General features: G+C 28.3%; 1 protein-coding gene across 1 annotated transcript in view; it reads right to left on the bottom strand.

Annotated features, from left to right (window-relative positions):
• Positions 1-27,731, bottom strand: part of LOC142319309 (uncharacterized) — a 250,944-nt gene that overhangs the window by 102,323 nt on the left and 120,890 nt on the right. Inside the window, exon 2 of the mRNA XM_075356430.1 lies at positions 5,099-5,199. Within this exon, the coding sequence (XP_075212545.1) occupies positions 5,099-5,188 (90 nt within the window). The 5' untranslated portion in view covers positions 5,189-5,199. The remainder of the gene's footprint in view (positions 1-5,098; positions 5,200-27,731) is intronic.

The raw sequence follows: 27,731 nt of genomic DNA, 5'->3' as shown, positions 1-27,731 counted from the left end.
GAATATAAATATTTATGGGTGTACTCCTCATACAGCGTACCTGATTTTTTTTTAATAATTATAAAATATTTAAATATTATTTAGTTTTCTATTAAAAAGTTTATAAATATTGTACAATTTAATTTTTATGTAACTCATTACTTGTAATTTTTTAATTTCTGTTAAGAAAAAATGTAATAAAAATGTTTTGTAAATTTATCTTGTAGATTTTAGTTAGAAGGTCCAAAGCAAATTTACAACAAAGATCCCTACATTAGTTAGGGACTTGGTCATATATTTATACATTTTAAGTTTTTTATTGAATTAAGTGATTTTTTTAAATAAATATTTTGTGAAAAGTTAGGTGGATAGATTCGTTAGGTCGATATTTTGTCAGGGGATGCAGCAGTAATTAAAAATCTTAGCAGGCTATTATTTTTGAGAATCAAATGTTTAAAATAATCATTTTTTTTTAATTTTTGAAAAAACAAGTTATCCTAACGCTAATGAAATAATGGGGGAAAAAACGGTCTTATTTCATGCGTAATTACGCAGAAAAGAGCAATTTTTATTATGATATAAAATTTAAATTTTTCTTTAAAAATATAATTGTAAGATACAGCTAACTCTTCTAAGACAAGTGTTTTCTTTCCTTATAAATACTTTATTAGAATACGAAAAGGTGCATGAAATCGTATTGTTCTGTTTGAAATGACATTACTACAACTGATTGGTCTATGACTAGGCAAGATTTGACTGTGTGGTAAACTGTGACCGGTTCATAACATTCTGTTAAAGCAATGTAATTTTAACTAAAGATTAAAAAATAATCCATTCACAAAAAAAAAAAAACACCGTGTTACGCATCATGAATTTCTTTCTTTCTCTATTAAAAACATTTTAGTTTCTTTCTTTTGGAACCTGGAAATACCAATAATAAATAATTCTGATTTAAATAACAAAACGAATAATTTTTTCTTTTTTTTAAATTTAGGATAGTTTTATTTTATGTTACAATAATAAATACCGGAATAACTGATTTCTGTAATTAAGTTCTCTTATCTTTTACTTCGCCTTCTCATAATTTAAGAGTATTTTATTAATCCAGTTTTTTTTTTGTTTTTAACACGAGACAATTTATTATTTTTTTTACGAACGTTAATTATTTTGATAATATATTCATCTCCTTTACTATTTAGCCGCATGCCAACAAGTCGCTTGTTCGTACTACGCCCTCGGCACAGACAGTCCGTCCTTCAACGTCCTAATACGGTAATGATACTTTGCTTGACTTGCCTCGTTCTTTTACTCGCCATTGAGTTTTCTGGTTCAGTAAACCTGCAAACTGCCAATTTTATTTTGTTTATTTGCATTTTTACATGACTGCTGATATTTTCCATAAGTAATATATACAAATTAAAAGGTGAATTCTGAATCATCGGCAACATCCTGCATGTCCGTTGTTAAGACTACTGTTTTCCTAATAGAATTTATTAATTACAAACTAATTAGATTATAAATTATTAGTCTATCTGTACTGTGTTTTTTTAAATAATACAAACAAAGAACAAGATCGCTAGCTTATTCAGTAACATATACTCGTATTTTAAAAACAGTCTATATACTAACCAGAATATCGAAATGTATGTAGTATGGCAGTATGCATTATAAATAAGACGTTTATTTTTTTAAATAAATAATAAATATTTTATTCTGGTATCAGGAACGAGCAGATATGCTATTATACGGTTAAAAAGAACTTCCCCCATCATTTGCATAGTTGGTAAACCGCGGTAAAACCTTGATCAGACCAGCATCAAAAAGTACATAAATATTTATAAAATAAAAAATAGGTATGGTTAAAGACCATATTAGTTATTATTTAAAATATAAACGTATGAAATAATATTAAGGTGAATACATGCATATGCAAAATAAATCGCAATTCAGATGGGGTTGAAAATTATGTAAGCACATTTATTACTCGTTAAACGGGACACAGAAGATTCAGGTTTTTAAAAAATAGTGTTATCAAAAACGTCATTGACAGAGTAATATTGTTTGCGTAAAAGAAAACCAAGTAGATTTATTTCAGTTAGATTAGCGAGAAGATTTTATAAATTGTTCAGTAATTTATTAAAAATGACAACAGAAGCATGGTATTGCCCTTTCTCCTAAACCGAAGTTGAGTGTTGAGTTATATGAAAACTGGTGTTGTCTGGTATGATAGAAGAGAATAATATTGTTTTTCTTTTTTAAAGAAAAACGTTTTAGCAAAAATTGCTCATTTATAAATAAAAAAACATAAGTCTGCGTTCGCTTAAAACTTAAAAATCACTGGACTGATTGTTCTACAGATTAAAAAAAAAATTGAAATCCGAGGATCTTTTTAGATGTTAATATATTCGCATAGCTCCATTATTGTATGAGTAATAAAGAATGTAGTAATTCACTGCTTTTTCCATATAGTATCGTTTCAAGTCTTTTTGACTGCAATCACGTTTTGTAAAAGATTGTGGCGTAATAATGCTACCGCATTCCTGCAAATTAAATTTAGGAAAAATAGTAAATTTTATCTCAATATTTAATTTAAATAAATCGGATAAACTGTTCTCGAGATATCAGCGATTTAGTAGAATATTTTATTGAACCTTGATTTTTTAAGATAGGGGTCGGATGTAATTTTTCGTAGTAAGCTCTATCTATGTACTCGAATATATCATTCAGTATACCGTCGGTACGTAATTGCTTGTAATATTGTTCACTTTTACTTTCATGTTAGCTTTATTTTCATGCACTAACAAAAAAAAATAAGTAAATAAAATAAACGGGTTTTCTACAATGGTTTTATTCCAATTTGTGCTCATTACCTAGATTCATGTATTTTCTACAGTTTTTGCGGGATTATGGATGAACGGCATAGTTCTGACGAACTTTAAGAATGAACTTATTTTAACTGAGTATATTATTAATATTTGCAATTCAAATAATGCCAGTATTTGCTCTTTCCTTACTTAAAATATACCGGTGTGCCGCGCTCTTGAAGAAAAATCTGTTTTTTTAATTTATTTGAACAGGATGTTCTTTACAAATAATAAGACAAAAAATTAAATCTGGAAATCGCCGATGAATTAAATTTCGGGATGGATGAATTTAAAATTAATTAATTTGCCTACATAGTTTTTCTATTCGAAGAAGGACGACAAGAAGCATATGAAGATAAACTGACAAAATTTCAAAAATACTCATATATTATAAATTTATGAATAAGAATTATATTCATAGATCAAATCGAGAATGCCGAGGACATCGGGGTGACTTCGAAATGCCATCGCCAACAACAATTGAAAGTGTAGGTACGGAGGGTGTTCAAATACGAACTCTCGGTTATAAAAAACAGCATTCGGTGATGCCGGACGGAAAACATTACCTCGTATGCAATTTTTAAAAGAAAACATTTATCCAAAGGTGAAAAATTTTCACTAGATTTTGTCGTACGATCACAAAAAAAGAAATGGGTGATTAACGGATTAGTACTGGACCAGATTAAATGCGTCTAGGAGCCTCGACCAGGCGTTTTATTATGAAAACCTTCCTTACTTGAAATAGTCAGTTTTAGAAGTCATACTCCTAAAACTGACGATGATGTAAAACGGAAGACTGATTGCTGGAAGGTGTGGTAAGGTTTTTATTCCTGGTGGAATGATATCTGTTCTTCAACCTCTAGCTATCTGTGTAAACCGAACGTTTAAGATTAAAATTCTGTAAACACTACACAAACCGGATGGCCAACACGACACAAGAGATTGCATCTTTTGATGAAAGTAAAAATCCATATTTGATATCGATTTGTGAATTGATTAGTGCGTCTTTGTCACAAATACCGGATGATTTGATTAAAAAAGCGTTCAAGAGATTTATTTCGAACGATCTCGGTGGATGTAGAACGATTATTTATGGTTAAACTATTACAAAGATAATTGCAATTCTATGGGTTCTTTTTTTATTTTTTGGGGTTTTGAGCATTAATGTTAACAATACCTTAAGGTATTAATTACTCAAACACCTTCTATATTTTTTTTTACTTTTAGTTAAATGTTTACAATATGGACTGATTTACTGACATTGTACAAATAACAAATTCTGTTTTACATTCAATCTTCTACGCTGATTTTGTTAATAAACTACACAAAAACGTAACAATATTTTTTTTTACTTTTTCAATTTTCAAAAATTGGGTGCGCATGGTACGTGGTTGTATACGGTAAATATAATTACCATTATCAACCATATGGTTGATAGTTCACGGTATAAACTCGAACAAAAGCAGCTAAACAGTAGCTTGTTTAAACGTGTGAAACATTATTCTGTAATATTGTTTCTAGAAGTATTTATTTCTATGTTTGTTTTTATCATTTCTAGCTGTTTCTTTTTCATTTAATTAATTCAATGCCTGCACATACATTCCGTAATATCTAAATAATTGATAAAAAAAAATATTCTTAGAAAATTAAAAATTACCTTTAATAACTCGATACGATAAGTATCTTCATTATTTTTTTTACATGTTTTTTATGTAAACTTTACGTGTAAATAAATAACATTAGAGCTATTTAAACTTGAAAATTCTATACGAAATGTTTTCTCTGAATAAATATGAAAATGTGTAAATAATATTACTTGTGATTTAAAACAACTGTCATTTGACTTTTAACTATAATTTTTTCTTTTGAAAAAGCAATCGGTAGAACATGGTTGTGATTTTTATATTAAAAAAAAACCGGAGTGATTTCAGATCAGGTGTGTTTAAAAACAGATTTAAAAAACTATTTACAGATGATTGATAACGGTTCCGCTTTTAAAATTTTAAGTATTTTTTTCCATACCGTAATTTTTTTTCACGAAGGTCTATGATTACAAATAATTAAAGTCTGAAGTGAATACTTATTCTTTGTTAACATCTAGGTTATTAATATTAAATTATATATACTTTAAAAAAAATAATTTACATATAAATAATTTAAAAATGATTAATGTATTAGTCTTTAATAAAATACTATAATTTATTTATTTTTAATTTTATATACAGCACTTTATAGTATCAGAAGATAAAACTTACCGTGTACCGGTGTGAACCTCTCTGTTGTGCTTGAACTATAATACACACACTGCACACCAGGTAGGCCAGGAGACAGACCCCGGCTTTCATGGCGTATGGCACTAATAAAAGAAATTAAAAAAAAAATTAGATAAGTTGTAATTAGAAGAATGTTAAAATTATCATACAAACCCTTGTTACTACTAAAAAGATTTAAATAATCGATTTATTACATTTTTACGCAGCACAACTCTTAGTCTTAGACTTAGAATCTCCAACTCATGCAAACTAAAACAAATAACCAAAAATCTCAATTTTTTTTTCAAGTTAGTAGATTGAAAGAGTAAAAACATTAGGACAAATTATACAAAAGGATTCGGATGTATAATTTTTATCCCTTTGATATGAGTTGAAAACGTTTTCCATCCCACTGTCTTACTCGAACAAAAAACAAAATAATTCTTCTAATCTTTACGATTAGAACGCTATTTTTCTAAAATTATGCAGTGGGTTGGTTATTTTTTCAACGGTTTTATAAGCTAGAGATGCCCGTGCAAACAAAATTTTTACTTCATTGAAATCCAGTTCCTTCAACATATCTCCCCTTTATTATTTTATCCATTCTTCCCTGATTTTCTCCCAGGAAGAGAAATCCGTTCTCCTTGAGTTGGATGGATTTCATCCATCCCTCCAATTTTATTTTTTGTAGAGTTAATTCTGAAATACTAGGTTATGAAATGTCGACATTTGCAAAAACTTCGATACTAAAAATTTTGGGTGATCGCTTACTTTTCCTTTTTAATTTTTCTATTGCAATAGAGCAATAGATTTATTATAGTTGAGAAAGTAAAAATGAATGTTGTTGTAAATTTGTGACAGTCTATTCGTTTTAACTTTCTTTTAGTCTGATCATAACGAAATTTAACAAACTTAATAACCTAAGGTAAATGACCAAGGAAATTTTACTTCATAATTTCAAGTAAATAATATAAACTTTACATAATACATTCATTAAACATGACAGAATCTAAATGCAATTAAGACAATAAAAAAAAAAACACACACCGAGTAATAAAAAAGATTGTGATTAACTTAATTAAAAAATCATTAAACGAACAGATAATTTTTATAATGAAGATCTAAAATTAACGTGATGCTTTGTTAATCTTTTCATAAAGAAATATACGTTAATCCCCTCCCCTCCCTTCTTTTATTCTATTAAATTCTTTTATTAACAGTTATAATGATGAAATCATAAAAAATGAAACGAATAAATGAGGAAAAAAATATGTGTTTATTCGTTATAAAAAAATTATAAAATTTACGTATAAGATTTCCATTGTATAATTATACCAAAAACAAAGCGCATTTAATTTATATTATAATTAAAGTGAGTCATGATAATACAAATTCATATCATTAACTAAGCGTAATTCTAACAATAAAATAATATGTGTGACTTAGAAAAATCTAAGCATTTACAGAAATTAAATAGTTCACTTTGAAAGTAAGTCTAAAAACGAAGACAGCTAAATATGAGGATAATGTAATAAAATAAAGACGATAGTGTGGAATTAAATTGGGAAACACAGAACACCAAGGGCGAACAAATGTTTTTAAAATAAAACTTTTATTTCTTACTGTAAAACTAATTTAAGCAGAATGAAATCGGTTAAATGAGTACTTGTACTAACATTAATGGGGTATTTAGGTAAAAATATACAAGATTTTATATATATGACTGTAGTGAAAAAAACAGGTTAATTAAAAAATTATATACCGGAAAATTCTATTACATTATAATTAAATAACAAAAAAAATCATTTATGTAATTTCATTTCACACGAAAAATAGAAATTAATTAATTACATATTGTATTAACTTACCGAAGTTTATAAATTTAAGATTTTTTTATACTCGTAATTTAATTAGTAACAGTTATGTTGGAAGTGCTGAACCATATTACAAATTAGTTTTCATTTGAAGGAAATCGTTTCGCTCAGGTAAATTTGTTTGATTACAATTTTAGTATGTACGTAATACATTCGTTGTAAAACTATGTTCTCATTAAAAAGAAAGGTTTGACGTAAATGAAAAACAAAACACTATTACGTTTATCAGTCATTATTTTAATTTAACTGGCGACTCCGTGGAGCGAATGGTAGCGGCTCAGCCTTTCATCCGGAGGTCCCGGGTCCGAATTCCGATCAGGCATGGCATTTTCACACGCCTACAACTCATTCATCTCATCCTCTGAAGCAATACGTAACGGTGGTCTCGGAGGTAAAAAAAAAGGTTCGGAAACATTACCTCATTGGACATTTGGCAGGATGTGTCCTTTAAACGAAACGATGCATTAAATACAACAAATGATTCGCTACTTATTAATAGCAATTTTCCAAATATACGATGGAGATTCTGTCGACAAAAAAGAACAATTCCCTCCAATTGAAACATTTATTCAAATAATTATTAATATAATTTTCACTATTTATACACTTTACAGTATGCATTTTTTCCCCTTATTTTTTATTGTAAAGTTTAATAGATTGTAATTAATACAGTATATACCCATGTACCACGGAACCATTTTATCCGGAAAGATTATGAAAACATAGCCTGCGCTTCGTATATAGATTTCCTTACAAAATTGTAATATAAACAGCTTTTTGGATTGCGATCTGAATCCAGTGAAATTAACTGATTTAGATAAAACAAAAAACTTGGCTGTGTAAGTAATTACCAGTATTAGAAAATTAAACTCTTTTGGCATTTTTTCACACGGCTTTTTCTTATTTCATACGAAAACATCTTTAGCGATCATTTTGTAGTCATTTTATTATCAGTTTCCACTGTGACAACGACCGTTCAGTACGGAAAAGTTTCGTACGCAGTAGAAGTAGGCTACAGAACGAGTGAAAAAAAGAGTCATGATATTCAACGTAAAATACAAATATTTGATGACGAAAAACTTTTTTTTTTTTTTTAGATTTGATTACAGTAACTTTGTTAAGTGATAATAAATGCGTAAATTTTATTATCAAAACTTGTAGAAAATTGAATTCAGAGAAAATTGATGGAATAAAGTCTATGAAAAACGAAAACAAAAAAACTTTTATTATTAAAAACAAAACAGAACAGAACTTAACAGAAAAATGTTATGAATTTGTATAAATTAAAAACAACTGTTTTTAGTAAAATAAATTTAGAGCTTGAAAAATTCGGTTGGCAGTACTAACTATATGTTTCGAAATTAATTTGAATATTACTAATTGTTGTCATGAAGTTATGTATAAATAAACGTTACCCGGATCTGTTATTTTTGACATAATTTTGATTCTGTTAATTATTTTTCGGAATCAAGTTATGTATTGCTTTTGTGAAAACACAACAGGCGGGCTGAGAAAATTGAAGGAGATACGGCATTTATCTACGTAAACCTCTTTTTTTTATTTTGTTTTTCTGAATCAATCCTTAAACTTTAAGTTTACCACATTTCCAGGGACACTCTGGATACATCTGCGGAATTAGCTTCTTTTTATAATATCTCATAAACATCACGTACTTAATTTACAATTAATTAAATTGATTCTTCAGTTTATTGTAATGAACTTCCTGCAATTAATTGAACGATTACATTTCATTGTTTTAATTATACACGAAGTAATTTCCCAGTTTTAATATTACAAGGTATTATTTGTAATACTGTGTATTAATACTTTACTGTTATTTATACGTCGCGCCTATAATTACTCATTAATTACTCAAAACTAGCAATAAAAATTCATGAATGCAATCAAATAAATAAATAGAAAAATAATAATATTAATCTTCCTGTAAAATAAATAAATTTGAATAATCTAAAAGACTTCCCGAGTGTATATTATTTTCTTGATGATGTTAAGCTACACAGACTGGTTATAGATATATTGTGTCCAGCCCGCGACCAGATACATACCTAGAATCCAAGAAGAATGCGAGGGTCGTTCAATACTTATAGGCAAATTGATAAGAGTGGAAAAATTACTTAAATCTTAATAAACTCTTAACGTTCAAAATTTTTCTTCCTGACACTAAGAATCATTTCGAAAAAAATTTCCATTATTGTAATATTTTTTGTTTATTTCAAAAGATCAGCCACGCTTAAAAAGTGTATTGTGGAAGAACAGTGTGCTTAAAATAAGTTTTTTATTTTCTGAAGGTGTAAAACCTGCCAAAATTCACTAGCGGATGTAAAACAATATGGTAAAAAGTGTATTAACCGTTAAATCTTTTGTAAGTGGATCGAACAGAAAACGTTTCAGTGATTTTTATTGCAATGAAAGACCGGTAGAAATTTCGATTTACATTTTGCAAAACGCATTAATGCTCTTAGAAGGATACAAGCATACAAATTTGGAAAAATCGCTGAAATTTGTAGTCCGAGTATCGGCGCTTTACAATTCCGTTGTCCATGATAAGATGAATTGCCGTAAAACTTGTTCGAGGTCCGTTCTGAGACGGTCGTATCAAAAACGAAAAAATGCCCGAATTAATATTTGTATGCAAGTTCAACGGTTTTTACCGTAAGGTAATACTTTTTTTATTAGATCGCATAGTAATTGGATTATGCGAACGTCAGGGTATGGAACGGCAACATCTGAGTTTACCCACCAGGATAAATTCAAAACTATCTAGCCGTAAAGTAATGCTAACAGTATTTTGGAATTCTAAAGACCCAATTTATTTGATTATTTGAGAGATAAATATACAATCAAACGATGAGTTTTATTGCATCATGATAAAAAGTATATTGAAACCCGTAATAAGGAAGAAACGTCCCGGTCCTCTCTCAAAAGATGTAACTTTTCCAGCGTGATAAAGCTCGCTCCTATATTAATCAAAAATATCGGGAGGTGATGCTTCATCCATCTTACACTTCCGACCTAGCATCATCAGATTGTTTTGTTTATTTGGTCCTATCGAGAAGGTTATAAGTGATCGCTTACTACTTGTTAGCTAAAGTGTGGTGGAAATTATTATTTCCATAATGTATGTTATTAGAACAATTAAAATTGTGAAACGTTTATCCTTTTTGTAGATTGAGGATTTTTGACCCACCGGGTTGGTCTAGTGGTGAACGCGTCTTTCCAAATCAGCTGATTTGGAAGTCGACTGTTCCAGCGTTCAAGTCCTAGTAATGGCAGTTACTTTTATACGGATTTGAATACTTGATCGTGGTTACCGGTATTGTTTGGTGGTTGGTTTTCAATTAACCACACTTCTCAGGGATTGTCGACCTGAGATTGTACAAGACTACACTTCATTCACGTTCATACATATCATCCTCATCATTCATCCTCTGAAGTAATATCTTACGGTGGTTCCGGAAGCTAAACAGAAAAAAGCAAGCACATGTTTATTCTGTATATAAAAACAGGACAGTTTTTTCTTTTAAGAATTGTAGATAAATAATAAATAATAATGATTATTATCTGTAATAAATGTGATGTAATACTAACAAACAAGATGTACTTAATGAAAAAGCAAATTTAATTGTGTAAATAACGCTAGATAATATTTTTCAGTGTTAAAGGAGGTAATTTTATTTTGTTACAGAATATATTCTTCTTTTCTTTACATAAATATTTAACTTACACGGCTACTGTAGATTAACATTCATGGTTTTTTCTTTTATTATTAGATTTTTTTATTAGAAGAACATTTAAATTTCTTTGCATCTAATCATAATTCGTATACGAAATGCTTTTATTTATTCTTTAGAAACAATCGAGTGCCTTAATCAGTAATTTTTTTAGAAATAAAAACATTTTTTGTATTTGTTGCGTAACTGTTAATTTCGTTTTATATGGATTGACTTGTTTTTTACATTCGGTAATGAACGTACGCTTACTACTTCTTAGAAAGTGGTGGAAGTTATTATTTTTGTAATATGTGTTATTAGAATAATTCAATACGCATAACGATTATTTTTTTTTTAATATCCTTTGATAGGCAAAGGAAATTAAAAAAACCACACGTGTACTTTATTTTTTACCGTCACTACTACGTTTGTGTGATTATAAAGGATACCTTTAAAGCTTGATAAATTTGTTATATCAAAGAATATTGAAAAGATAAAATTTCATGTTTTTCTTTCTATTATTTGCATAAAGGTTAACTTATTGCCGGTAGTATCGACGATTACCTTTATAGAAGTTCAAAGTTTAATAATAGTGAAATTTATGAAAGTGTATTATTTACTAAAGTGTATTATTATTTGTATCCAAAGATAAAATATATAATATTACTAATATATTATATTACCACATTCCTAATATATTATATTTATATTAGATACATTTCTATTATATTTTAGGAATGTGCTTAATCAGATTAATCTGATATGTGGATATTGTATAGTACCATTTATTCGGGTTAAGTTTCTTTCTGATTTGATGGTGGTTTTTATTAAAAATAAAACTTATAAAAATTTGGCAGATTTTATCTTTTGTATTAAACGAAACAAAATTTTTAATGCTACAAAACAAAAAAAATAAATATTTTAGAAAAATAAAAAAATGAAAAATCAAAACAATTTATCTGACATCTTTAAAGATAATAAAAATTAATTTTATTTAAATTTATTTGAAATAATGTATTTCTTAAGTTGGCAATACTAATAGCTGATTCCAGCAATTAGTTTTTTTCAGTTGAATTTGAGTAGCAATAAACATTTAAATAATTGAATGGAATAGTGGGTCTACGTTATTATCTAACACTATTTTATAAATTTTCCAACGTTATTTTGATGTCCTGAATCAGTCCCTTCAGTTTATCCACATTTCCAGGAACGCTCTGTATATACATTTAAATAAACTTCTATATTGTACTAATGGTTAACTTAACTTCCCTTATATTATAGTTGATAGCACATATTTCGCTTTTAGAGTTCATATAAATAAGGTAAGATTTACATACAGCCTCCGGAAAATACCTTTTATCATATTTATTCGAGTGTAAGTATAATTTGGTTATGAGATTCTTACTATATAGATTATGAAATTTAGACACTCCAGATGATCTTGTGTACTTTTATTTAGACTTTTGCTCGATTCCATTTGGGCGAAATTAAAAAAAAATTACAGATAGCTCAGATTCCAAATGTGAGTATTATTAAAAAAGTTAATTATGTTTTTTTTTGTTTTACAATCGATGCTCGTCAAATAATTAACTGTTAATATCAGTGTGAAGACGTATTGTCATTAAGTAGTTATGAGTTAATATTTTCATAATGTATAGATATAAATGTGCTGAACAAACATAAATATTAATATGTTTACAGAGAGATGTAGCCATGTAAATGCTTAGCTAAGAATAAAAAAAAAAAAAATGTATATTTTATGTTATTGTCATTTTGATTTTATATATCTTGTTATGCGACTTTTTCAAATCTAGTTTTGTTTTATTTTTTGTAATTATTAAATAGATTTAAGGTCAGACTCCTCCTTCTTTATTAACATTTATTTATGATTTATACACTTTTATTAACATGCATATGTGTTTATATGTTAACATTTATTAACATTATATATATATATATATATATATATATATATATGATATAAACAGAATAAATAATGATTAAAATAATTATTTTTTAACTACGAATTGTTATTAACATAACATACTGTTTTTATTATTTATTTTTTTTTAGGTTGAATGAAGGAAAATATTATTTAGAAATTTTGATGCGTTTTACCGTTGCCGTGAACGGTAACTTGGCTTTAATAAAGAAGTTACTACTTATTAATGGAAAAGTTGCAAGTAAATGGTCGCTAAGGACGAATCAATTTTCTAACCGGTAAAGGTTTGAAGATTCGCCGAACCGTGTTGCAATATTGTAATGTAAATTTTAAATAAATTTATTAATAACTAGGCGAATTTTTATCAATTACGGAAAATAGTGTGAATTTTTATTATGAGTAGATGTTCAATTTTTCGGAATTATGGTTGATTGCTTTCATTACATTTTATTGAATTAATATTAAAATGATCTATTTATTGGCTAAACAATTATAAAATTAACCTTATGTACAATAATAACTTTAATTCCAATTTAAATTAATTGTAAAAAATTAGGGAAAATTTCAGTAGTTAGTTTCTTGGCATTTCTTAGAAAAAGTTCAATAGAAAAACATTTGATTTGACCTGGGAAAAACAGAAATTTGAAAAGATACTTTTCTTTATTAAGTTTTATTCCAGGTAATTGCCTTTTGTACGAGATAAAATGACCTTTCTTGACCCTGTATAATTTTTAACCGAGTGGATGAAGAGATGAGAACAACCTTTATGTTTTTTTTTCTAATCTCGTTATGTTAACTTGTTAATAAGATGTATTGTGAGTCGTGATTTTTTTTTAAATTTCTATGATCTTCCTTATTCAATTATGCAGTTTCTGGTAACTTCATTCAAGGAAAATTACCGTTCTTTATATTTTATATGCCGATATTTTTTGTACAGAAAATATAATTACTATATTTTTAATGTAGATCGGGTTTATTTATTTGTAATATTAATTTCATTTTTTTTTGTCGAGGACTGTTATTGCATTATTTAATTTTATTACAGCAGGCTGACGACCTATAAACAGCTGTCGATGGATGTAGCATGTGAGAAACTGTAATTAATCGTGACTCGAACCCGGAACCTCCAGATGAAAGGGAAAAACACTACCGCATCGCCATGGAGATCGGCTATAAATAAAATTAACAGTATTTTATTCCTCTATGGTCTGAGTCTTTTTTAAAACTGATTTCGGTATTTAAATTAGGTAAGGTGTATTAATTACTTGTAATTCGAAATAATATTAGAGATTTAAAGTTCGAAATAAAGAAGTTCTAAAATGAAATTAAGAAGGAAGCCCCGGGTTTAAGTACGCTCAGAACTAAGTTTGGTAGAGGTCGTTTATTAAAGCATCCGGTCTGACTGCTTTAACGATACGTAAAGAGGAATAATGTTAGAATTTATAAAATACATAAACAATTGAATTTTTAGTCTATTAATAGATACGTATAAATAATAAAATTAGTTTAATCGGAACAGAAAAGAATAATCTGCTTCAAACCAGTCAAATGAGCAACGACAAAATTTTATAGATTTATTTTCTAAGCTTAATTTTTAAAATTCTTTGATTTTGTTCGTAAAGTACTGGTAGTTAATTGAATATTTTTGTCTGCAATATAATCATATATGTATATGTTTCATATCGACGACCTTCGTTGATGGTGGAATTTTTTCGAATTTTCGTTGGTTCAAACGTTTGTAGGAAGCCCATATTGCTAATTATCTTCAGTCATTCTCGTATGAATTCTCATTTCTTCTACATTTCAGTCATTCTACATTTCTTCTCGTATGAAGCGTGAATACTACTTGTAAACACCTGTTTTGCTCATCGTAAATTTCTTGTAGGATAATCGTTTCAAGAGTTTACGCTACATTTTTCCTAAAAGGAAACAAAAACTTCTCGGCTGCGCGTTGCTCATGGTTTTCAGCCATCATATTTTTCTCCGAAAACTGAAAATAATTACGCTAAAAATTCTTTGTGCTTTCATAGTAGCTGTCAGAACGGCATTGCCTTTCAAACTGACTCGAAAGGGTTCCCCGTACTCTTGCAGTGGCAGAAGCACAGACTACAACCTTATCCCCCTCCCACCAAAATACATTTCTCCTTGTTTTTGAGTCTCTTCTCGTACTTGTCCTATTTAAAAAGCGTTGAATTATAAACAATGCTCAAAAACGTGATGCTATACAATGTATTCTTTTATTTTTATTTGAAATAAAAATCTGTCCAGGGCGAAGCTAGGAAAGTTATGAAATTCTTGGCCGGTTTTTTTAAAAAAATAATTAATTCATCGCATAAGGTCGAAATTTGTGAAAAAACTTTGCAAAAAGACGCACTAGGTCGATGGGTCATGTTCAAGTATTAGGATATCAGCTTTAGTTATAGAGGGTTTATTTGTATTACCAGATTTGGTAATAGAAAGTGAAAAAAAACCATGTAGAAGATGGCTAAGATTGGTACATATAAAAAAATATGACTGAGAATGTAGAAAGTAATAATTATATATTAACGTTAAAAAAAAAATCATCGCACAACAATAATGTAATGGAGATTGGCATCAAATCGTTCAACTGACTGATGACACAAAGGATAAGAAAAAAATCTAATGCATATATAGATGAAATTTCGTGTTAATATGTAATAAAGGATAATTAATTAAATAATTTCAGCGTAGAATTACCTCAGGTATATCCGATAATTAATGTAAGTTTTATGTTTATTTATTTGATTTATTTTACATTAACTTCCCCTGTATTATATGAAATAGGATATATCTAACTTTCTACTTAACTATTTCCTTTAAGTGCATATAAGTACACTTATGAAACAAATGAATCTTATTATTATTATTTTGCTACTGTTTTTACGCAAATTAGTTCCTGAGAAGTTCTGATGAGATTAGATAGTAATTCCGAAACAGAAACATTAAATAATGAAATAGTTTGTTGATGGCTTGCGACGGGAGGGGGTTTATAGTATTATTGAATCGGGTTTAAACTTTCACAGACTTACATTGAAACAGATGACTGCCTTTGTTAATATCAGTAACTTGTAATTGATTGCATGTCAGACGTCGTGACAAAACAGAATTGAATTATTAAAGAACCGCGTCTAAAGAATAATGACATGATGTCTATTAAACCGTAAATAAAATTAACTGTGTTGCTGACCACAAATATTAAATATTATAGATATATGTACCCGTATTATAAGAACATAATTTATTATCCATCATTATTTTTATTAATTTCTGTTTCTAAGTATGAAAAAATATTTATAACCGTTAAAATTTTATTTTAATAATTCTTATTATGAATACAGGTTTTTACTTTAACAAACAAAATGACAAACCGGTTGAATTTATGCGTACAATTAGCACTGTATTGACGATTTCCGGTGATGCGTTAAAAGAAAAGCATTTTAACATTTTTCATAAATATCTTTTAAAAAAAAGTAAAAATATATAAAAATTGATACTAGAGGAGAAAAGTTTACACAAAACAGATCTTGTTTTTTATTAATATAATTTTTAGTAAAGTAAAAAGAAGTCATATGCTCGTATTTACCTAATATACTAGTATATATACAGAGTGTTTCACGAAGAATGTAACAAACTTTTAGAACACGTTCTGCTGGTGAAAATAAAGAAAACAGCCCAAACAAACATTGTTACAGAAACGCCTCGTTAGCGAGTGTTGGCTGGCGAAAGATTTCTGCGCCTTCGGTAAAATTAAGTCGGACTGTAATTCTCGGGACCCAAAATAATGTGTTAACTTAGTGGTTTTGTGTGAAATATAATAAGAAAAATTGGTCCCAAAATTGTTATTTAGTAGTTTTTGGGAAATCTAAAGTAAAAGACAAAAGATTGGGATCAAAAAACACACTTTATGTTTGACGTAAAATAACTTTGTTAAATGGGTAATAAACACATAAGTGTTTTGAACAAAACTTATACAGACTTTGATTCTGATTCTGGATAAGCTCCACATAAATTAAATACAAACGTAAGAATTTCTAAGTTTTTTAAAAACAAAACATCTAAATATGGCAGATTTTAACTAGGTATCAAACGAAACGAAATTTTCAATATTACAAAAAAATAATTAAATATTTTTAAAAAAATAGACTATCAAAATTTTAATTTTTAAATCTTAATTTTAATAATTTATTAAATACTTTTTTTAAAAAAATCGAAATTTTTTTAAATTTAATTTTTACATATTAAATTTTATTTGTTAGCGGTTTCTTCAGCGAAGGTGGATGCCTTAGAGGATTCCAGGCCACAGAATCTTTGCTTTGATATTTCTGTGTATAGGTACCAATGGATCGTTCCCGTTTTCTTCATTGCTGAACAGCAAGAACAATACCCTTTCGGGGAAGAAAAAAAATAATTCAGCACATTGAACGTAACCCAGGCATCAGTACCAGAAGAATTTCTTACCGCACTGGTTTAACAATAATAAAGATTACTCTGTACGTCTAAATTTTTGTCACCGTTATTGGACCATTTATTTTCAATGAGAACGCAGAATAATTTTCCAAATCTATTGGAAGATGTTCCTCTGTTAACAAGAAGGCAGATGATTTTCTAGCACGATGGGGCAAGTCTAGACTTTTCTTTTACCGGTACCCATACTGATACAATTTATATTACATTATAATACACAAAAATATGACCTGCATTTAAAACTTCAACCGGTTTGAAATTTTTCGTAATATTTTGGCCGAAATTTTACTTCACCAAATGGATAGAAAAAATTCTTAGTTCATTTAATGCTGCTGGCAAATTGAATAGGATGAAGTCAATGAACCAATAAAAATTACGAATGTTAAAAACCTTCATGAATGTATGAAAAATGAGTATTAAAGCTGACATTAAATGCTAGTTTTTGTTGTTCATTTAAAAAAAATATATATATTCTGACCTGACGAGATTTAACAATATAAAAATTTGATTGAAGTATATTGTATGAATATAAAACGAACACTCACCCGACGGTCAAATAAGGTTACTAATAAAATAATTTTGTGGTTATTATGACGTAAGCGTTCCGTTGCTGAACGGAAGTGTCACCATATCCGTTCATCTGTTTTGGTATGCGAAAACAGTCCTCTGATGGAAGTAACGTTTATCATATTATATAATCTGTTTAAGAATTGTTAATGCTTAGATGTGTGCAGTAAGCAGCCTATTAATATTTATTCAGATATTTGTAATATTTTGTACAGTTACAAAATAACGGTGAAAAATAATGCCAACAGGTAAATGTGAAGATGTGTTTTATGACATGAATGGTTGTTTAAGTCATGAGGCGGTGTAGTATATCTTTATTTATTTTTTATGATTATTTACTCAAATGATTCTTTGTCTGTATAGTGGAAATTTGATACTTATGCACTGTGTTTGTAAAGTATGGTAACTCTTAATTAACTTTTCAACAGTTAAAAATACAGAAATTAAATTTACTAAAAAACTATCTCCTCTTTGGTTCGTGACCATCACAATCCAAGTACTCAGGGGTCTCCCTGGAGGGGGGCAACTCAGATATTTTAAATGGAAAGAATAGACTAATGGCGTGCCAGTTTAATGGGTATTGAAAAAAAAATGTTGACGTAATAAACGTGGGGCTACGACAACATAAACTAAAATTGTGGCTATTTAAAATTTTTTAAAGTTGGTGTCAAATGTGGTTTACAATACAGCTTAAATAATAGCTAAAAAAAGAAATTCTAACTCTAAACGATATATTTTTCGGTACTGTACCTCTAATTGGTGGATGTACTGTTGTTCACTTTTGAAACTGATTGTAAACGATATTAAATGGCCACCATTTTGGTTAGGGTTGTCATAGTCCGATATTTTTTATGTCAAAATTTTAATTTTTCGGAAGCCTTTAAACTGATGTTCACAACTCTATATACTTTTCATTAAAAATGTTTGAGTTGCTCATAGTGACTTGAGGGTGTGGTGATTTCATATAAAAGTAGATTGTTTCGAACTAGGAAAATTTATTAAATTTCATTTTTTAATGTTTAGTGGTTGACAAGTTATTACAAAGTTTCCCAAACTTTATAACATTCTGTGCTTATATATTTATCTACTATTACGATTAAAAGATGTTGTTATAAAACGTTAGTTTTCGTTAAAATGACCTTGATACTCAATTGTAATGATTGACTGGTCTTTAGATTAAGATAAATTTATTGTTAAAAAACGTAATTCGAATTGTTAAAATAAGATCGCCAAACAAATCATTCTTAATTCTATTTTAATGTTCAATTTTATTCTCCTTGGAGTACTAGAAGCGTTCGGAAAGTTTTTGGTTAGATGCAGAGATGGGGCAGGTGTAAACAAATGACTAATATTTGTCAAGTGTGATCCTTTAGATAGCATACTGCGAAGTTTCACTTGCGTAGGTTTAGTCAGTTGTTTGTGGCGATCGAGTAAATCCAGAAATTTTAAATATTTTCTGAAAAATGGTTAAAATTGAAGTTCGCTGTTATATTTTGTTATAAAAGGTTTAACCCCGATGAACATTCAAAAAAAGTCAAATCCCACATTTAAGGATTCTTTTCTTTGCTTTCGACGGTAATAAAGTGAGCTACTGAATTTAAACTTATTTGTGCATCCATTGGGCATATTGAACGATCAGGACCAAAAAAGTCGTTACGATCGACGAAACTGTCACCTAAATTTGCAATTTTACAAAATGCTATGAGAAAGCTTTCTGCTCATTGGGTGCTGCATTTATTAACAGTCGACCAAAAAAAATTCTACTAGACACTTCTCATCGTTGTTTAAACGTATTTAAACGCGATTCCGCAGTTTCTTCGTCGTTTTATAAAATTAAATGAAATATGGATACGCCAGAGACCGAACAGTTCCCAAACAGTGGGGGGAGCAGATGAATGTGTGCCGAAAAGAGCAAAAACGATTCCATCCGTTTTTGCCATTCAAAATAAAGAAGAAAAATCATCGCTACGGGTTTTTTGAAATTCTCGTGATGAGGTGATTGTAAACTACCTTTTGAAAGTCAGGACCATCACCGGTGAGTATTACGCTTCATTACTCGATCGATTGAAAAGTGCTACTCAGGGTAAACGTCACATCTGGCTGAAAAATTAAACCGTATTTTTTTACCACGATAATGCGTTTGCACACATGTTTCGGGTTTTTGCTACAAAACTCCACGAACTTCTTCGAATTGGTTCTACATGCACCGTATTCCATGCATTTAGTTTAGGCCATCGATTAGTTTAGGCAAGTCTAACATCAGGGAACATTACGCAACACTACTGGACCAATTGGAGGGTGCTATTCAGTCTAATTGTCATATCTGGCCAAAAACAAAGTGCTCTTTCACTACAGTAGTGCACTTACTCATACGTCTCGGGTTTTTGCTGCAAAATTTCATGATATACTCTTCGAAATGTTTACACATGATTCGTATTCGGCGGATTTTGCTCCTATCGATTACTTCTTCAATCCCAAATCTTAATTGAAAAAATAGTTTGCTATTCGAAAATTTAGGTCAAATGATGAGATCAAAACCGAGCAAATTGCTTATTTTGTTGAGCTGGACAAATCGCATTATAATGAGGGTGTTAAATAATTGGAAAGTCATTGGTTTAAATGTATCGAATTGTCTATCGTTGAAAAATTAAAAAAAAAAAAATTCTGAAAATCATCCGTCTTTTACAGGCCGAAAACCTTTTGAACGACTATTGTATTCCATTCACGGTTTAGTTGTTTTTTTTTCTTTCAACAGATAATTGAACCACAGGATATATATTTTTTAATTAATTTAAAAAAATAAATAATTTTAATAAAATATTTAATTTGTTTAAAAGTTATATAATGTAACAAATATTATATAATTTTATTTTGTTTTAATTATATTAGTTTTTTATGTTATTGTCGTTAAATTAGGTATGTTAGTTTTATAAGTATTTATAAGTAAATGATTGTTTTTATAATACAAAAGTTATTTAAGAAATTATTAGTAAAAGCAGTAAAAATATTCTCTGATATAGTATTGCTTGAACTTATTTTGTGATATATTGAAAGAAAGTAATATAATAACAGAGGAAAAGTTAGCAGGAAGAACGTACCTTTCAATAACAATTATAATAGGGATAATAATGATGACGATAAAAACATCTTCAGAAGTACTTAAATTATTATGTAAGGAAGAATAAAAGTATCGTACTTTCACATAATAATTTTCATATTTTAATGTGCCTCAGAAAAAATAATTATATTTCTGTTATTACATTCCTGATATTTTAGAATGGCAGTACTATGTTCAAACGTTATAGTCGGAGTAGGATTTTTTAAAAACTTATTTTAATTGAACTTCTTTATTATTTTTAGATAAATTTTATCCTGTGTAAATATATGTTTTAATACAAACTGATATTTATAAATTTTCTATGATCTTTTTTATTTGATTTTTTAAATATTTTCCTACTAAAATAATTTTTAAAAAACCTTTTTTTTTAGCGAAAATCATTAATTTTAAATTATAGTTTTTTTAAACTGGCGAAGAATTTAAAAAGAAATTTACGCAACTACCGAGGAATAATTAGAAGGAAAATTAATAAACCCTTTGCTTCAGTATTTTTTTTAGTTTTGCTTCGGCATATTTACGTCTAATAATTACGTATTCTTCCTTATAGCAATCTCATTGCTCAGTGATCTTTAAGAATACTGTTAATCGATGTTGGTAGCTTTACAGTAGCTTCTTTTTAATGGGACCTAAAGTTTCTATAGAATTAAAATCTGAGCTTTGAATTGCTAATCTAAAGTACTAAATTGCTTATCATTCAATTACTCAGTAAGTTCATGATGGATTTCTCTGTATTTTTTGGCTCTTTATCTTCTGAAAAATTATATTGGATTTCTCCAATGGCACATCAGTTTAAAAATATCTAAATGTTTAACTTGATTCATAATCCTTTCGATGAAGTGTTTAGGCTTATTCTTACAGTCTATTGACTTTTTTCATCAGTTTTGTTACAGTTGATTATATCTCCCAGTCCCTTCATCAATTGTAACCAAACTTAAATGATGCCATTGACCCTTATTCAGAAGTATCATACAAAATTTCATAATGAAAATTGGTTAATTCAGCCTGAAGATATCCTGTCACGTTTTCTTTTTTAATAAAAATCAAATCTTTTAAACTTTTCTTCGTGCGTAAATGGTATTATTTACATAGATTTTCTCAAAACTCTAAATTGTATACAATTTTTGTGAAACATTTTATTTTATTAATCCGTAGTTTACGTCAGACCTAAAGAACAATGTTTTGCTACATCAGTTTTTTTTGTTTTTTTTTAATTACAAAATGTACATTTCTTGGAACTGTTTTATTCTATTTTTTATGTTAAATACTGTTAAACTGTTAAATTTACTCCCTCAGTTCCAATAATTTCAGTAAGGGTTCATTTTGCTCGTAGAGTAGAAATCGGGGAGAAATTTTCGCAAGCTATAACTCGAAACGAAGAGTTTCTGAACTTATGTTATGCGATTTTTTTTCTTTGTTTGTCACTTGCACATTTTCTGAAATTCTTTCCGTTTCTTCATAGCACACATGTATTTACATAAATAAGAGAATAAGTAAAATACAATTTTTAAAGAAAGTTTTTATAATTAGATAAAAATATTAATTTATTTTTATATCAATATTTAGGTCATTACCAAAGACATCAGCCACAAGACCCTATGGGGATGTTTAGGTTGGGCTGATAGTCTGGATTTTTTAATCATCGATAAGCCTTAAATTTTTTACTTCATTATGATTATTTTTATTATTACACTTTATCATGGTCCAACTTGAGTATATTAAATCATAAGAAAGGAAATTTTTCTATAAGTTCAGTAAATTAACCTTCTCACCCCTACTCATATGTATACAATATAATTTTTACTTCAAATACGTTCATTTGTAATATTTTTACTAGACGTTCTGTTTCATGGGCCTTTTTTTCTTGCTGTCTAGCTGGAGATCTAGCATAGATCTTTGGATTCCTGCTGTCTCGCTGAAGCCTTCACCGGTCCGATGTAAAATGACTGAATAAATTAATTTAAAAGAAATATATTTAAATCTTTAAAAGCTTTTTTTTCATTAAGTCTGTAATTTTTTTATGTATAAAAGAATCGGATCCGAGATTAAGGTGAAGTTATCTATATTCTATTTTTATATCTATTTTAAGTAAATAAAAAATTGTATTCCTAATCAACGGTTTAGATAAACAAACCAATCAAACAAAAACGAGAAAAATGGAAAACATCCTACCGAATAACAAAAGATATTTATAAGAAAAAGAATATCTCAATTAAAACCAACAGCAGAACGAAAAATTGAACAAGTAAAAAGATACAGATAATTCAAGACAGTACTAACTGAAAACTGGAGGAGTAAAGAAAAGATTAAAACGAGAATTGCAGTGGCAAAGGAAGCCATTTTTAGAAAGAGAAACTCTGCAGCAACATGAATCTGTACCTGAAGAAGAGATTGCTAAAATGCTTTTGGAGTATACTTTTGTACGGTAGTGAAACATTGACCTGGGGAAAAAGGAAAAAGATAAGATCGAGGCTTTTGAGATTGGGTCTGGAGGAGGATAGAGAAGGTAAAATTGGTGGACAAAATCAAAGTGAAAGAATGTTTTGGGAGACAGGAAAGAAAACGCCTAAAAGAAAGAGAAATTAAAAAACTTCTTAAAAGTATAATTATAAGTTATCAAAACTCATTATTATTTTTTTTTAAATTAAATATAAATTATATCTAATTTTTTTTTTTCAATTTTAACACCTAGTTTTCTCAAAGTACCAAGAATCTTACACGACAAACTCCACGTCCTTTCAAAATTAATGTTGTTTTTTCTTTCTTAATTATAATCTTTTAAAATTCTTTTACAAATTTTTTTTGGAATGAAGAAACGATGCAGAAAAATACGATTTTGGGTTCGAATCCCAGAAGGTGTGGAATTTTTTACCCGTTCCAATTTTCTTATTTCCACCCACAACCCTTAGCGTTTTTTCCACATCATTTGTTTTTCTGGATAAGTAAGTAATGTTTTGCTTTTGAGAAGGCATCTTCAACCCGATAAATCTTCACCTATTTGTTCCTGTTTAATATATATTTAGCAGTTGTAGTGACACTAGATAGATCAAGTCAGCCTTCACGCTTATGAAAATAAGTATTATATACGTTTCCTTGAATTTTGTTCATAATAAATTTTTTTATTATTTCATAGGAGTTTTAGAAAATTGGATCAATATATAATTTGATTAATAAATCGACCATTATAATGATCGTAACCGTTGTTGTAAGTCCAAAGTGAGATTTACAAAAACATTCTCAAGGCTAGATCGTTGAAAGAAAAGAAAAACTTAAAGGATTTAAAGGTTTGTTGAAATTAATCCGTTGGTGAACTGCTTATTCAACTGTACAATGATGTTTGTTAGGAAATATAATATTTTTTTATTGTTTACTAGTTAATCTGATTACAGTATTTTTATAATCCATTTATTACGGTCATTTCTAATAAATAAAATTATATCTTGCTATAGTCATGCACTTGACATCAAATTTCAAAACTGTAGTCGCCGTTTCTTGTTCCGCATGCGTTCATACATATTACTAACAATTGCAGATATCGTGCGCGCACACTCATATATATATATATATACAGAAATATATATATATATATATATTTCTGTATATATATACAGAAAGAGAGAGAAAGATGATATGCCGGTGCTATGAAAACACATAAAAAACCTGAATATTCGCCCGATTTTGACAAAAGAAAAACCTAAATGATCCTTCAAAACAACCTTTTTAATGTTTCGTGATGTCACTGGGCTTTTAATGTCTTGTATTTAGAAAAAAGACTGTATTAATCGTCGCTGAAAAAATACTTCCTGTAGTAACCCTTAACGTAGATTTTTCCTGCCACGAATCAGTTCAAATATAGGCAAATCTACAAAAAGAATAATGAAAAAACTTAATAATAGATAAATAAAATCTTATTCAATGGTTTTAGATTTAGTTTTTACTTTCCCGGCTACATAATTATATTATCTTTTTTTTGCTTGATGATACCCCCACATATGCTTGAAGCTTGTGCATGTGACATGGAAATGGAATTTTGTAACATGAAGAATGCCATGTCTGACCGGGATTCGAACCCTGGACCTCCGGATGAAAGGCATACATAAAATCTATATGTAATATGTAACATATAACAAATACTAAATAAGGGTATGGTATTCGAGTCAAATTTTGCATTTCGGATTTTGCAGATCTTGAAATTTCATAATCCCCTTAACAAAAAAATACAATTTTAGCAGTCAATAATTCCGAAAGGATATATGGGCCTGTTCTCGCTTCAGAGAGACATCTACATTTTTTCACGATAGCGCCAATAGCAAAGATGACTCCTGAACAGAAAGCCTTCTGTGCTTAGAATTTTGTTAAACGTATATCTCTGTAGGTACAGTTAACGTACGTTCCGTGGAAAGTTTAATTGTGATTCTCCCGTGACAGTAATATTCGTCGATGGTAAACATTTTAAATTTGGCATGATCATTTCTATGTATGAGGTGTTGATGATATTAATTTTAGTCGTAACTGTTCAAAGGCTGAAGGGAAATACGGCAGACCTTAGGGTCCATATATATCTCGAAATGTTATGCTAAGGATTGATAATTTTTTCACATAATGCCTATTAGATAGCTTACATACTTTATAATTAAGTTAATATTTTCAAATGCTTATAAAGGAGTGGGGGAAATTTATTTATTTTTTTTAATTCGGTGGGGTTTGAACAAAAAAATGACGTAACATCCATTTGTATGAAAAAATTGTATGTTGATTACAATGTTAGTAAAAAATTTAATGTTCTCAATGTTGAAGAAAATTCTGAGGAACTATTGTAAAAAATATACAAAACCCGAATCTAAATAAAAAATTTAATTATCATCTCAGGTTAAAGGAAAATTTATTCGTCTAGTAATAACAAATGAAGTATCATCGGTTACGGAAACGGGTAAAATTTTAAAAATAAAAATAGAAGAACCAATAGACTATAAGAATAAGCCTAACACTTTATGGATAGGATTGTAAATTAAGAAGTGCATTTTAGATGATTTAGTCATATATCAAAATTATAATATACATTTAATTTCATCCCAGCTAAGCCGGGAAAGTTATTTAATTCTTTATCGGCTTTAATCATGTGCGCAAAGCTCTCAAATTTATAACTCTTATTTTTTATATAAATTAATTTTGGTGTGTGTCTGCTGCATGCTGATAATTTTGTAGTTTGTTTCGTTATATAATATTCCAGGTATCGTAATATTCCTTTACTTTCTTATCAGTTTTCTAATTTATATTACGTTCGTATTAATAAATTGAAAATTTATGTAGTAAACTTTAATATTTCGTAATAACTTAAGTAATTGTTTCCTTGTAATTTAATTGGTTTTATATATTAATTTCAGTTTTTCATTACCATAATGATAATAATACGTATTTATTGCTGCTATAAAATGAGTATCATAATATTTTATAAGTTTTTAAGTATAGTTAAACAAGTCGCGTTCTATTGTTGCCAATTACTTTGCAGATTACCATGTTTAGTATGGTCTTACTTTATTGTGTTACCTTAAACAATTTTATTTCTAAAAATGTATGGGAAATTAATTAAAAACACTATTTTATTATTTTTTAAGTTTACTTGATTTTACTTGTGTGAAAAGCTTAAATAAATTATAAATTACAAGTAAAATAAACCACGTACTGCTTAATATCGGATCTCTTCTCATTATACTAGTGTAATTTGGACGTTTTTTAATCACTATTTTTTTATGGTTATCGACCATTTTTTTCAAAATAATAGGTATTTCATTCGAGAATAATTATTTTTAAAATGTAAACAGAAAACTCATATTAGTTTTGATAAGAGTATATAACATGAATAATATGTAATACAATTAAAAACGAATATTATTACAACACTGGTGAAGTGGTATTGATAAAAAGTACAGCTAATTAACTTCTATGGAGAGGAAAAAGTACTGTAACGATCATGTAACATACTAGTATCAATCATTTTCTGGTTGAAAGTTACTGTACACCGTCTGTTCTGGGGCGAAATGTTTATTCTAATTTTTATATACTGTTATCAATTCTTCACGACAGTAATGTTTGTTTTTCAATATTACGTACATTTATACATAATGGCACTTAATACATTACTACAATGCATTAATATATATAATAATGTTATATAAATATATATATATATATATAATGTGCATTATTAGTTTATTAATTTCATTAATACGTAATTGTAAATAATTGCTTATGAAAAAGAACAAATGCTATTTTAGATTTTAAAATAGCTCTACTATTTGGGAATAAAAATCTTTACAACAGGTTCAAAATGGACTTTCCCTCGATAAATCTATTTATTCATATATTGTTTTCGTGATTATTATTAGTACAGTATTAAATATATATTTATTTGTAATAAATTATTAACTTGATTTAAATAGAGGTAAAGTTTAAAAAGAAATTAATTCTACATCTTCACAAATGAGAGCTTATAATACAAAAATTATAATATATTATTATTATAAAAGTAACTAAATAAATTACCATTACTTTTATTACCCTTGTCTTTATTTTATTTAAACAGACTATACAGTTCATATCAAGCCATTTAAAAGAAAAAAAAATCAAAATTTTGAATTTAAAAAAATAAATAAGCAAAATTTTCATTTTATTGACTCACAATATTAATGATAATATAGTTATATCGTGTAATACAGTGGTTTCCAAACTTTTCCGAGTTGCGGCACCCTTTTTCAATTAAAATTTTTCCATGGCGCCCTACCCTAAGTAAAAGTATGACTACTCGTAAGTAAGAGATAGAAATAAATAAAACTCCTGCATCTTCATTATTAACGATTTTTGTTTTTTTTTTTTTACTTTATTAACATTACATTAATAATTATAAATGTCTTGGTTCAATTAA

The sequence above is a fragment of the Lycorma delicatula genome, chromosome 2 (assembly GCF_047948215.1).
Source record: "Lycorma delicatula isolate Av1 chromosome 2, ASM4794821v1, whole genome shotgun sequence".
NCBI lineage: Eukaryota > Metazoa > Arthropoda > Insecta > Hemiptera > Fulgoridae > Lycorma > Lycorma delicatula.
The sequence above is the reverse complement of the archived record's forward strand: the minus strand, read 5'-3'. Positions and strand labels throughout refer to the sequence as shown.